Source organism: Calonectris borealis, chromosome 2 (genome assembly GCF_964195595.1).
Source record: "Calonectris borealis chromosome 2, bCalBor7.hap1.2, whole genome shotgun sequence".
NCBI lineage: Eukaryota > Metazoa > Chordata > Aves > Procellariiformes > Procellariidae > Calonectris > Calonectris borealis.
Window position 1 is genome coordinate 152985538 of NC_134313.1, and position 13247 is coordinate 152998784.

Here is a 13247-nt window from a genome sequence, read left to right on the forward strand (position 1 = left end):
ACTGTGACTACCACTGACAGTCACAAGGTTATGGCAAACATTGCTCAAAAAACCCTCACTGTAAAACAATCCGTTTTGTTATTGAAATGTTTGTACATGGGAGCATATCAAACCCATACTCCTTCCTACCATAAATGAACTAAACATTTTAATGTCAGTAACATTCTGCCCCGACCCTATCTCCTGGTCTGTGTTATTTGGAGTCCTCAAGTGTCCAGGTATTCTTACCTTTACGCCATGGCCAACATCATCCAGCACCGTGTAGTCTATAGGTTTTCGAATATACCTTACAGGACGTTCCATGTTCGCTGGCGCTATAATTTTGTGAGTTCTTGATGTGTTCTTATTGGTCGTCAAAATGCCTATCTCTCTGCGAGCGACCTTTTCTTTATGGATGTCCACAGTCTAGATTAAAAACAAGAAAGTATGGGTTTCTTTAGGCATTTGCTGTTTTCTTTACAGAGCTATCTACTTGTTTAGGCTTAACTATAAGACAAAGAGTCTGAACCGAGTTAATGCTGCTGGAAGGATGCCAGTTTATTGATGAAATGAGTTTCATCTACGTGAACATTGTTTGAAAATTACACTTTAATGAAATAACCAATATTAGTAATAAAATTACAATTATACATTACTGCTTTGACACTCTAAAGACACTATGCAGATACAGTACTTGGGGATTAACCCTCAACGTTCTTATGACTGCCACTAGTAATAAATTACTCCAACTCCACAGCTGGGAAACCAGGACAGACAAGTTAAGCACTTTGCCTGCAGCCCCAGAGGGGGACTAAGCTTGGGAAGTCTGTGCGGTAATTTCTTTCAGCAAAGCCATCAGTGCATATCAGAGTAAGAGTCTGCATAGGGAAGGACTAATTTCAGCACTGAGGCTAGTTTCAGTCATAGTGTTTATAGCAGCTTTACTAAAAGAATGAAACAGAGCCTTAAAGATGCAAGTAAAGGAATATAAAATATGCTGAGTTCCATCACTTTATTAGGAAATACCTAAAGAGACAAAAAAAGGTCAGTCTAGCAGTCTGTGAAGGATCAAACTGAGCTTCACATAACAGACACATGCTTCTACATGCAATATAACCACTGCTTAAACCCTAGCTGAAGGAGAACAAGTACAAACCAAGCATCAGATGCCATAGGAAGTCCCACCTCTAGGAAGCCTATTTCAAGATTCAGGGATTGAATTTACTGGTTTAAGTACCTACTAGAGCCTCATGATCTCATTGCAGGAGATGGTATCTGACAAAAAACACCACTCTAAGTGACTTTGAACAAAAGCTATCAAGCCACCACTTTTTCCACTAAGGAAAATAATTCTCAGTCTGGAAGCATCAATTTCTCCTGGAAAGACTGTCATAGAAACAGAGAGTCAAGATTCAGCAAGAAAGAAAAATCCTTGTCCATCAGTACTCGTTTAGGTATGTCTCTAGAAAGAGCCTAATCTAAAATGGATATTGTGATGTGCAAGGTTTTGTTTAGTGAAGCAGAGTCAAGGATGAAGCACAAAATTAGTTTATATTTCACTCTACTTCTATATGAGGCAAGATGAAAAAAGCAAGGTAAACATCCAGGAAATGACCATTTCTAGGAAAGCCAGCATTCAGTGTTCAGAGTTCACTATGAAATGCTTTCAGTTGAACTGTTTTTTTTCATTTACTGGTACACACACTCAAATAATCTTAAATTCTCCTAAGTACAGAAAGAAATAAAATCCTCCTTAACAGCTTTGATACATGGCATTGCAGATGACAAATGGGAACTCAAGTGGAGAAGCACCTAAAAGCAGTGATATCAAGCAAGCTTGTTTTCACAGCTTAAAGCTAAATAACAGACAACTTGTAACATTGTGAAAGGTTCTTTTACTTTGGAAGCGCACAGAATCTTAATAGAAATAAGAGTTTGCAATTTTCCAGAGCAATGCAAGACATTAAATGTGTATGTCTGCATTAGCTTATTTGGAATAAGTTAATTAAATATGCAAATAAAGCTTTGGATCAAGCTTTATTGTTCTAAATACTCATGCTCTGAAAAATCCCAAAGTCAGGAATAAAAAGCACCTTTCCAAATGAGACAATCCTATACATCAAGTATTTACCACTACATTAGTCTCAGGTATCAGCCACTGCACCCGTATTTGCACTGGCAGCCAATTTCACAGAAAACGGAGTGAAGGCTTAAGAACAAGACTACCCGTATTTCTTCAACTCCAGCTATTACGTGTTCTTTTCCTTTTACAGACTAAAATATACATGTTAGTTCTGCCTTTTAGTTTGCTTTCAGCGAGATCAAGAAACATTATGAGTGCTGTCCTATATGTTCTTAGATCATCTCTCCTCCAATTCCTCCTTACAACCTGAACCCTTTTGTTCAATGATAATACCAGGTCTCAAACTATCTTACAGAACTCTTTAATAATATGCAACTCTTCATATTTTCTAATACATGAGCACTGCATAGGTGAAAAAACTTTATTTCATAGAGTCACCTAAACAACACAGCAGTATGGGAGGCTGAGCAGAACATCAATTTAAGGCACATACTACAATGTTTTAAAAGAGGGTATTTTAAAATACTACTATGCCCCTTGAAATAAATCCATGCTTCTACTTCATTCTCACAAACAGAATCTGTTGTTACTAATAAATTCATTTTTTGTTCAGTAGGTGGACAAAAATGCATATTTATACTAACAGTTCTCTTAACACTGATGTCAAAAGAAAAAAGAAACAAAACAAAACAAAGTCCTTCACAGTACAAAAGGATGCATCTTCTGCTAGCAGGTAGTCCATGAAGACTAACTTTTCCTCCCTGCAATGAACAATGAAAATTCCATGAATTACTAGAGCAGAGGATAAGAAATTCCAGGAACAGATGCTGTACCATACATGTTTTGGAAAATGACTTAAGTAATCTTGCAACAAATTCGTGTTAACGGAAAAAAACCCTTAGAACAGGAAAAGAGCATATATTAATTATATCAGACAGCTTATCCAAAATTAAATATAAAGCAGCATTTTGTAAAGTCTTCCCACAGATTTCAGTAATGTACACCAAGCAAAGAGAAGACTATCTGTACCACAGTGCAGGGCCAGCAATTTACGGCACATATGTAAGTCTTGAGCGGCACGCAGACATGTCTGTGCAAGAGACTAATTCACTGTTCAAAGCAAATGAGACTGCAACTCTTACCACATCTGGTACACTGGAAAAGCAAAGCAGTATTTTGCCCCTATGCAAAGCAAAGGCTCCCAGCATATGCTTTGCCCAGAGCAGTATGCTGCCCATCAGCTACTAGACAGCATCTTGCTTCTTCAAAAAGAAATTAATTTTTCTAGATCTATAAAGACTTCATGTTATTAATTGTTATGTGATCATTATATAAAACAAAGCATATAACAGTTGTTCATTTTTGTATTTTTATTTAGGTCTATTTGCTTGATGTTGAAGTTTATTGTTTAGTCATAAGTAATGTTTTTCACTTCCAAAAGAGGAAAAACCCAAACCACAAGCAATTTTTAGCAGGATAGCATAGCTATCCAGCCAGCCAGTTAATTCCCGAGAGAGAGAGGCCACATACACCAGGTAAGCCAAACTAGACCATTCTCAAAGCTCTGGCCACACTTGGCACCTGTAGCTATGAGTAAGTGTCTGCTCTGATATGGTAACAAGACAGCTAAACAGTAGTTAGTTTGTGATTTCATGAACAAACTACTTTCAAACATCAAAGATGGAGAGGAGCGATATATGGCAAAACAGCTTGGGTTAACACAGGTTAACAAGCACTAGCAAACAGTCAGATCAACTTCAAGTATGCTTGGCCTATGCTGAAACATAAATACGTAGCATAATTTAAAATTTGGGGAACAGGGATGGAATTCTCACTCCTCGACAACATAATCCAGCAGAAAAAAGTCCAGTATTGTACTGATTTGGAGAAGAGGGAGAAGACAGCCCTTCCAAAAGCACATGCTTCCTTTGGGAAGCGAATTTAAACTAAACCATCAAGCAAACCCCTTTGCCATTATAACTGGGTGCTAGGGACCATGCCAGCTAATCCCAGAAGCAAAGTTAAGCTTGGAGGGTGAAGGAACTGCTTATGATTAGCTGCCTCTACTATCTGGCTGCTTCAAACCATATGAAAAAAAACAGTTGATCAACAGGATGTAGAGTTAAAATTTAACTGTTTGTTTCCTCAGAAGTAGCCTCAAGGCCAAGTGCAGCAAGCAACGATACAGCAAATATTTGTTCTTTTCGCCTCTTTTTCTGTGCTGCAGATACCGCTCTACCCATGTGCTACACTATGCAACCCCAGGACAAACACTTTACAAGAAATAGAGACTCCAGTACATTGGGCCAAGCTAATTTGAGGATACCTAAATATTTTAATAAAGCCCACATATATAGGGATATTTTAAAAAAAAAAAAAGACAAAGAAAAACAACTTCAAGCTTTGACAGTCTTTTTAATTCTGAACCACTGCAACACGAATTTATGAGCCAGAGACACAACCGCTGCTTCTCTCACCAAATGCATGCGCAGCTGGTGAAGGGCAAGGGAAAAAAGAAAAAAGATCTCTAGCAAATCAACTTGCCTAACCAGGCACTGACAACTTCAGGCTGGCCTGAGGGACACACTAACACCACAGATTTACACCAAGCAAATACCCTTTAGATTTGTGTTAAATTAACTGACACTCCAGAAGCATTGTGCAGGAAAACTCCACGTTTCCTACTCTGCTCCTCCCAAGTTCCTCAAGAATGGCGCTGTAACAGCACACACACTCACCTGGCAGAGGGGACAGGGGAAGCACTGTCTGGTGCTGCACAGCTATCTTGCAACCTGGAAAAAGCTGCCAGGCTTTTGGGAAAAGTGGAGTAAGGGTTAGGGGAGAGAAGAACAGCTGCCCAGTCCTCAACAGTAAAAATGGTGGCTATCAGGTAGAAACAGACAAACAAAACCCCCCAAAAGAGAGTCTAAGATACAGTGTAGGAAGCTACACATTAAAAAAATACAAAAAAAAAACCACCAACCCCCCCAAAAAATCAAACCACCACATACTTTCACCCATGAGTTGGAAGATGAGTGAAAAGTCACTTCAAGGACATTTCCTTGATTCAAAAATCTAACATCCAAAACACATTAGACAAAAAAATTCCTAAAATTACACCACCATTTTTACTGACAGTTTTTCAGGCCATTTCACGCAATGGTTTTAAGAACTTTTATTTTCACATCATGAACGTCCTTCAAACAAATGTCCTATGCTGCACAGAGCTGCAAGTCAGTAACTTTTCAATTTGTCCCTAGGCTCACTCAGACAAGAAGGAACACAGGCTCAAACTCCACAGCCTTCCCCAAGCTGCTGCTTTAGAGAAAGCAAGGAGAAAAGGAAGGCCGAACAGCTTGTTGTTAGCAACAGCCTTCTGTAATTTTGACGTTGTTCCCCTTTTTCAGTTTATGGTTGAATATAGGGTTGGGTCCATTACTAACACTTCATTTCAAGTACATAAAGCCCTGGTTACAGAGTAATCAGTGTTATACGTATCTAAGTGTTAGCAGAATAGATCAGAATTACTTTATACAAGCAAAACCACAGACATATCACCCATGCACGCAGCAGGACCTGTTACCACTTCCTCCCCCCACCTTCCTAGCATACTTGGTGTAATCACACTTACTGAGTCTCGGTAACCTGTTCTGCACAAAGTTGGTGCTGTAGCTCCCGAAAGTAATCTGTTCCACACCTCAAGTACTGTGTGCAGTTTTGGGTGCCTCAGTATAAGAAGGACATCAAACTATTACAGCGTGTCCAGAGGACAGCAACCAAGATGGTGAAAGGTCTCGAGGGCAAGACTTAGGAGGAGTGGCTGAGGTCACTTGGCTTGTTCAGCCTGGAGAAGAGAAGGTGACCTCATCGCAGTCTACAACTTCCTTAAGAGGGGCAGCGGGGGCACTGATCTCCTCTCTCTGGTGACCAGCGATAGGACACAAGGAAATGGAATGAAGCTGCATCAGGGAAAGTTCAGATTGGACACTGGGAAAAGGTTCTTCACTGAGAGGGCGGTCGGTCACTAGAACAGGCTCCCCAGGGAAGTGGTCAGGGCCTCAAGCCTGTCGCAGTTCAAGGAGCATCTGGATGATGCTCTTAGTCATATGGTTTCGTTTTAGGTAGTCCTTAGAGGAGCAGGGAGTTGGACTCGATGATCCTTATGGGTCCCTTCCAACTTGAGATGATTCTATGCTAAAGCCAGCATTATTGAAAGGCAAGTTAACGCAGAGAACAGTATTTCATTCATTCTGTATCTGAGAGCAGGGAAATTCCCTTAACCAAAGGGCATTGCTGGCAGTATAAGAGAAAAGAATGGCATAAGAAAAAAAAAAAAGTAAAATTTCTAGTCAAAGACAAGCCAATTGGAACACTAGATTTGACGTATCAAGTCAGGCTAGCAATTCGTCAAATATGGTATCTCCTTTCAGCAGAAACTGTGCCTGATGTTACACAAAATACTGGGCAAAGACACAGGTTTCAGATCAAACCTAGTCAATAAAACTATGCAATATGTGGGACAGTGAGTGGTGCAGAGAAAGGAGTTTCGTTTCCTTCCTCAACCTTTGGGACAATTGTCTGGATTCCAAGCTTACTTGTTTATGTTTGAATATGAAATGTAAGATCTGTTCTACTACCTGTAAAAATAAGCCACAACTTCAGATTTAGTTGCTCACAGCAGTAAATACATAGACAGTTGAATGTTACAAACATTATAACACCACCAACCATTTTCTAGTAAATACACATTTTCTATTAAGTACTACAAGCTCATACACCCAGACCATAAATTGTAGTGTTAACCAAAGGAAACATAACTTAAGAAAAACACTAAGGGGCTTTCAGCATCCCTTAATAAAGAAAAAAACCCAAACTCTCACTCTTAGCAATTTGTTCCTAGATGCAGCTTTAGTATTAGCCCTTACTGTCATTCTCCAGAACTGGAGATTTCATTGTCTTGCTATATAGTTTACACAATAAGCTTCCCTGAAATTAAAAAAATCTGATGAGACTAAGAATATTAACCTGTTCTGTTTTAGAAATACAGATTTATCCCACTGCTACTTCCCTAAAGAAAGCATATTTAATAAGACTTTTTAAATAAATGAATTATGGTTAATTGAATAATGGCACTGAAGAGATCCTGGACAACACACATTGTACAGGCTACCTGCAAGGAAGTCAGTTTGACCTACAAAAAGCACAATAAAATCCCCAGCTTTAATGAGCTCAGCCAGACAGCTAACTTCTTCAGGGAGAGCACCATTTTATGCTGTTATTTTGTGAAGGAAATTCAAAAGAAAATTTAATATATTCAACATAGGAAATGTGAACACATTTACACTGCAAGAGAAATATTCTACAGAAAAGATCAATGATGGGTTCAAGGCACATCAGGCATAAAAAGCATAAGTGAGTAGTTTGAGTTTAAGACATCACATACAATCAGATGTCTACACAGTGTTACAAAGTAATCTTTCATTGACTCTTGATGAAAATGCAAGTAACTTAAGCATTTGACTTGATTACTATTGCTTATATATTGTCTGATCTCCATCAAGATAGTGTTCAAGAAACTCAAGAATTTACCTACAGAAATAAAATCATTTACTTCCATCTGTTGTCCAGGAGAGTCTGAGTGCTAAGCAAGCCTGGCCTCACTGGAGGTGCAGAGAGCAGAGCACCAGTGCAACTGGCACCGCTCACCCTTGTTTGTCGTTATGCACACACTCATTTATCCCATGAGGATCTTCTCCAAGGTATGAGGTTCTACTGGCATTGGGAATTGAAACTGTCAATTTCATTGACTAGAAATGGTTTGAATACCTCAAATTCTTTTCAGAATATAAGGATTTCAAGGCTTTATTATTTTACATATACAATCCTACAATCCAATTTTCACTAAGCCTTGAAATCCTTATATTTTTAAAAGAATTTGGGGAACCGAAAAAAAGCACTTCTTTTTTTCTTCTCCTCTTGTAACTCTTGCTTGTTGCTAGCACTGGCTTTCTTCTGTGGATTGACTGATAAATTGACAGTACTTCAGCAGACTTGATTCTGGTGACTAATGTAATCTGAGAATCCTCAGAATATCCTGCCATGCCTTCTGAAGCTGCACCATGAAAGACAGGTCTTCTGTCACCTCTGAAGCATTTAGACATCTAAGTTTCACCTTGTGTGTTTGCTTTGTATGTGGTGCTGGTAATGTAGGAGGCAACTGAAATAGATTTAAGAGTTGTATTTAAGAGCCGCAAATCCAGCAATGTTTTCTTGTAGGTTTATAGATAGAAGTCTCTCACACATTCCCTTCAGCATACAGACAAGTTACAACAGTAGGACAGGCTCTCCAGAAAGCTTCATCTCCTGAAGTCCTGGTAAATCCAGGCCTCTTAAGGTAAAAGGCTAGAGGAGCCAGATAAACCATGTCTCATGTAATCTGATATGTCACCTTCCTTTTCCTGCACAGAGGGTTCACAGTCAAGAGCTTTTACAGATTAACACAACGAACTAAGGCCATCACCACATACACAGCAACTTGCACAGTCTATATAAAATGTTCACCATCATCAGAGGGGGAAAGGCACTAGACAGAACAAAGGAAAAATAATGAAAGAAATACTAAGTCCTATTTCCAGAGGTAACACGTATGTAAATGCACACATTTTTAATATATTTTTATACATAAACAATATATATTTTTAACACATATATAAAAACACAATGCTAACAATGCATTTTACTAATATCATCCAATGTCGGGAGGGTTGAAAAGTGGTGGTTGTGGTTTTTTGACAGTTTATCACTGGACTTCTTCAATTATGTCTGGACGCAGATTATATGCCAGTTTAATCCTATGGAGCTAGCCCTTGATTTAAGAATTTAAATCTTTTTCTTTACATACACTAGCAGATTTTCTCAGATTCTCCTAGCAATCGCCATCGGCATAAAGCAGACCAGATTTCAGCAAAGATTTGAAGATATTTTCTGCCTTTACATAAGTATTTTTCCTGGGATATCAGTACAGTTGGAAAGGAGGGTGTCAGGGAGGGAAGTATACCATAGGCATCCCATTTACTCAGGACAGTTTGCTTGCTGTACGGTTTTAGAATTCAGAAGCACAGAATGTAAAACAATAATGCACACAGTCCATAGCATGTTCTCCTCAAGAATTATGTTTCTTAAGCTGTACCAATCTCCATGCAAGGCATACTTAACAGAACACGTGCTTGCAAGTGTTAAAATACTCATACATCTTTAAAAAAAAAAAAAAAAAAGAGTGGTGGCATTGATAAGCCTCATTAAAATCAAGACGCTGAAAACAAGAGGTAGGGAAACAGGCTTAAAGCTTACTGGCCATAGACAAATAGCCTCACCTTTAGCCCTCTTGCTGTTAGGAAACTGGAAGCCTTTCTTCCAAAAAGGATTCACTGAGAATTGGACTCGAAGATCCCGATTTCCAAAACACAATCTGTGAAGTGGCACATACACCTATATAACAGCATTGAAAAGGAGAGGGTAGAGAGGTCTGTTCAGCTAAAGGACTATTTATATAGGTGCTTTTCAGAGTACCCTATTGGAAAAGGGTAGTCACATATTCTGCTGGAGAAACTGAGCAGAAAGGGGCCACGCACAAAGGGGACACGGGGCAAGGACAGATCAGAGGGGCTGGGCACAGGTGCGTGACATTCTAGGACAAGAATCAGAGCAAAGAAACCAGCCCACTCGTCCAAGAGCCAGACTTGAGTTCATGCCTAATTTTTTGTTCCTGGTGCCAACTGGAAATGGGAGGACTGCTATGGAGGACACACATTCACCCTTCAGACAGGACAGAAGGAAAGAAGCTTCTCACATTATTCTGTAACGGCTACTTCAGAGAGTGTTCGTCCAAGATGCTGAGAACATAAAATGGGGCAGTTGAAGCAAATCAGTAAATCTCACCTCTGAAATGCCACCTCACAGAATTAGGCTCTATAAATGAGGAGCATCTATGGAGAGATACAAGGTCGTCTCATCACACCCTCACCTCCTGGCCCCATCCTTCCCCAACCAAATAGAAGATGATGTCAACACAGAGCATACGGAAGGGAGGTCTGGAGGAGTATCTGGGAACAGGGAGAGGGATGTGGAAAGGAAGACTGGCAGATGGCAACTGAAGGCAAATGGAGTTTAAGTCCTACAGAGGAAGAGATTTTTAGCAACTCTACAGAGGCCCTCATTATGGAGAGAAAACAGTTAATACAACAGTCCTCCTCCTCATTGCATTGGTGAAATGCCAGAAGCACTTTGCTGAAGTTCACATAAGTATGGGGGAAATGGAACTTCAAACATCTGGAGTATGGAGGTCAGACAGTGCTGCAGAAGCAGCTGGCCCGGCACACAGGAGGCGGCTGTCTGCTGGGACATCAGTCAAGTGAAGGGAAGAGGTGGGATGGGTCTGTGGCTAAGAGCAAGAGCCTGGAAAACGGCAGATTGAAGCTCTATTCCTGGCTCCGCCAGACTTCCTGTGCCATGCCAAGCAAGTCTCTTTGCTGCTGGGGCCAGCTCCTCCGAGCTGCCCACCTGCAGCAGCTTTGAGAATAGACACAGACAGAGTGTAGGTGGGCACAGGTATAGGCAACGCTGCCATATCTGTCTGCTCTGAGCACAGTGAAACGCAGCGACAAAGATACCCAAGATTTCTCTGTAAAACAGCTTCCACTGATGTTTTTAATTGCTAGTGAAAATGCAGAAGTGAATTATGGATCATACTTCCTGTGTTTTGGCAAACCCTACTGCCGATTTTAACCATTTGAACAAACCAAACATACATACACTTCAATAAGAAGTGCGTTGTGAACATAACTCATTTTTTAAAAAAAGAAAAAAGCAAGCCCTCCAATGACCTCTGATACATGTTCATGGGGAGCACAACATGATTTTTTGCATTCTAGCTAACTTTTTTTTTTGGTCTTTCAAATTCAACTGCCAGTTCAATTCCCTCTTCAACAGTGAGTACAATAAACAGGTAGAAAAAAAATGCATCACTAATGTAGATCTCTGTGGGAGGACACAGAGAAGGGGAGATGGGGAGATTACTTCAATCTTCTACGTGCCTCCTAAAGTCTGTGGCTTTTCAGCATCAAAAGCTGGGAGTGGGGAGAAAGTAGCAGCTTCCATGGTGTTATTCCCTGTTCTAACACAAAATCCCCGATCACTCTAGAATACGCTTTCCAGTATTTGCTGGAGATTCAGCTGTGGCTGAACACCACACACCACCACTTCACAACCATTGTACAACAGGAAGTACAGACCCAGCTCTGCATCAGATCAAAACCACAGCATGTGGCAAATTAATGATTGCTAACCATCCACTTGAGTTTTGAGTTTCATGCTGTATGATAAACACTTTTTTGAAGGACAGTTCTCTTACTCAGTCCTCCCTCTGCCCTCCTCATCTTCATCAAGAGAAGGCTTTGGGGAGACCTTACTGCAGCCTTTCAGTACTTAAAGGGGGCTTATAAGAAAGATGGGGACAAACTTTTTAGCAGAGCCTGTTGCAACAGGATAAGGGGGATTGGTTTTAAACTAAAAGAAGGTAGATTCAGATTAGATACAAGGAAGAAATTGTTTCCAGTGAGGGTGGTGAAACACTGGAACAGGTTGCCCAGAGAGGTGGTAGATGCCCCATCCCTGGGAACATTCAAGGTCAGGTTGGACGGGGCTCTAAGCAACCTGATCTAGTTGAAGATGTCCCTGCCCACGGCAGGGGAGTTGGACTAGATGAACTTTAAAGGTCCCTTCCAACACAAACTGTTTGATTCTATGATTCCCTTCACCAAGACAGGATTCTGATAAGGAAAGTACCAAGGTACCTCCCCTCTTCTCTAGTGAGCTGTAGATGTTCTACACAGTGAACTGAATAGACATTTCAATGATTAACTAACACCAGTTGCATTGCTAATACAAGTTTCCAGAGGAAAAAACCTATCCAAATGGAACCAAAGACTTATTAATTCTATTTGAACACAAGCCAGAAATGCAAAAATCTGCTGATTAAAAACAGTCTTTAAAATAGAAGACACTTCAAAAGAGAAGCGTTTGAAGTGTACAATCCTACTGATTGATTTTGACAGAACAACATTTGGGATGTGCAGTCATAACATGTTACGTTTGTATTCAGTCTTAAAAAGCACAAAAAGCAGATAAATGCTGTTGATTATGCAAAGTCAAAATCCCAACTGTATGTGTGAGTGTATTTCAGTACCTGAAATTAGATTTTAGTAATTTCAAATTTCTTTTTTGCTGGGTATTCCTCAAGATATGCATGCATGAGTAGGCTCATTTAAAAAAAAAAAAAAAAAAGAAGAAGAAGAAGAAACAAAATATGCTTATGCAAGCTCCCACATGAGAGGAGAATTTTAAAGTGTCTGAATGAGTCCCTCTTTTCCTTACTGGAAGCAATGCACTTGTCTAGAATTAAACAAAACATACAAATCTAAATATATTCTTGATTGAAGGAAAGCACAAGGACAGAAAGGAAAAATTAAACTGCTTCTTCAGTAGTTTGGACTCACTAAAGAACCACCATGGGAGTAGAACAAAATTGTATGTTGAACGAAAAGCATTTTGTGTGCCAAAAAAAGCAACTTCATAGGAGATGAACATGTGCAATTGCAAAGAGCACTGCAGGTGGCTGAAGAGGAAACCATCTAAAAAAAGCCTATAAAAAAATAAACTCAACAGAACAAGTTTGAACTTTCTCAAAGTTTGTCTGAGGTAAGGAACTGATAAAACTGGAATAATGACAAGCCAGAATGCTCATGCCCGAACTAAAAAAAAAACCCAAAGCCAAACCTCTCACATTTAGTTGTAACTTAGCATTTCAAATTGGGAGGAACACACCAAAAGAAGTGAGCTAACATAGACTTAGCTTTAATTTATCACCTCTTTAGTGCTTTAGTTTATCACCTCTAATAGCAAAAATAAAATATTTTCCAACAATAAAGGTTATGTTACATGGTTGGGATAGTGGATTTATTGTATATCTCCAAATAATCATTATGCTAAAGAATAACAGAACTTCCACATAAAACCTATTCTGATTTTTCACATGTACTTACTTGAAAGTTTTCTGAATTAATTTTCAGGCACATGCTTTTCTTAAAACAAAAAGCCAACAAACAACCCAAAACCAACAAAAAACACA

The 13247-nt window shown here is 39.5% G+C and overlaps 1 protein-coding gene across 12 annotated transcripts in view; it reads right to left on the reverse strand.

Annotated features, from left to right (window-relative positions):
• The window catches only part of ABI1 (abl interactor 1), an 82996-nt gene that overhangs the window by 29230 nt on the left and 40519 nt on the right, over positions 1 to 13247 (reverse strand). For 10 of the 12 annotated variants that reach the window (XM_075143957.1, XM_075143952.1, XM_075143949.1 and 7 more), the window contains exon 3: positions 229 to 405. The exons of the other annotated variants lie outside the window; for them this stretch is intronic. In XM_075143957.1, the coding sequence (XP_075000058.1) occupies positions 229 to 405 (177 nt within the window). The remainder of the gene's footprint in view (positions 1 to 228; positions 406 to 13247) is intronic. 12 annotated transcript variants of the gene reach the window in all.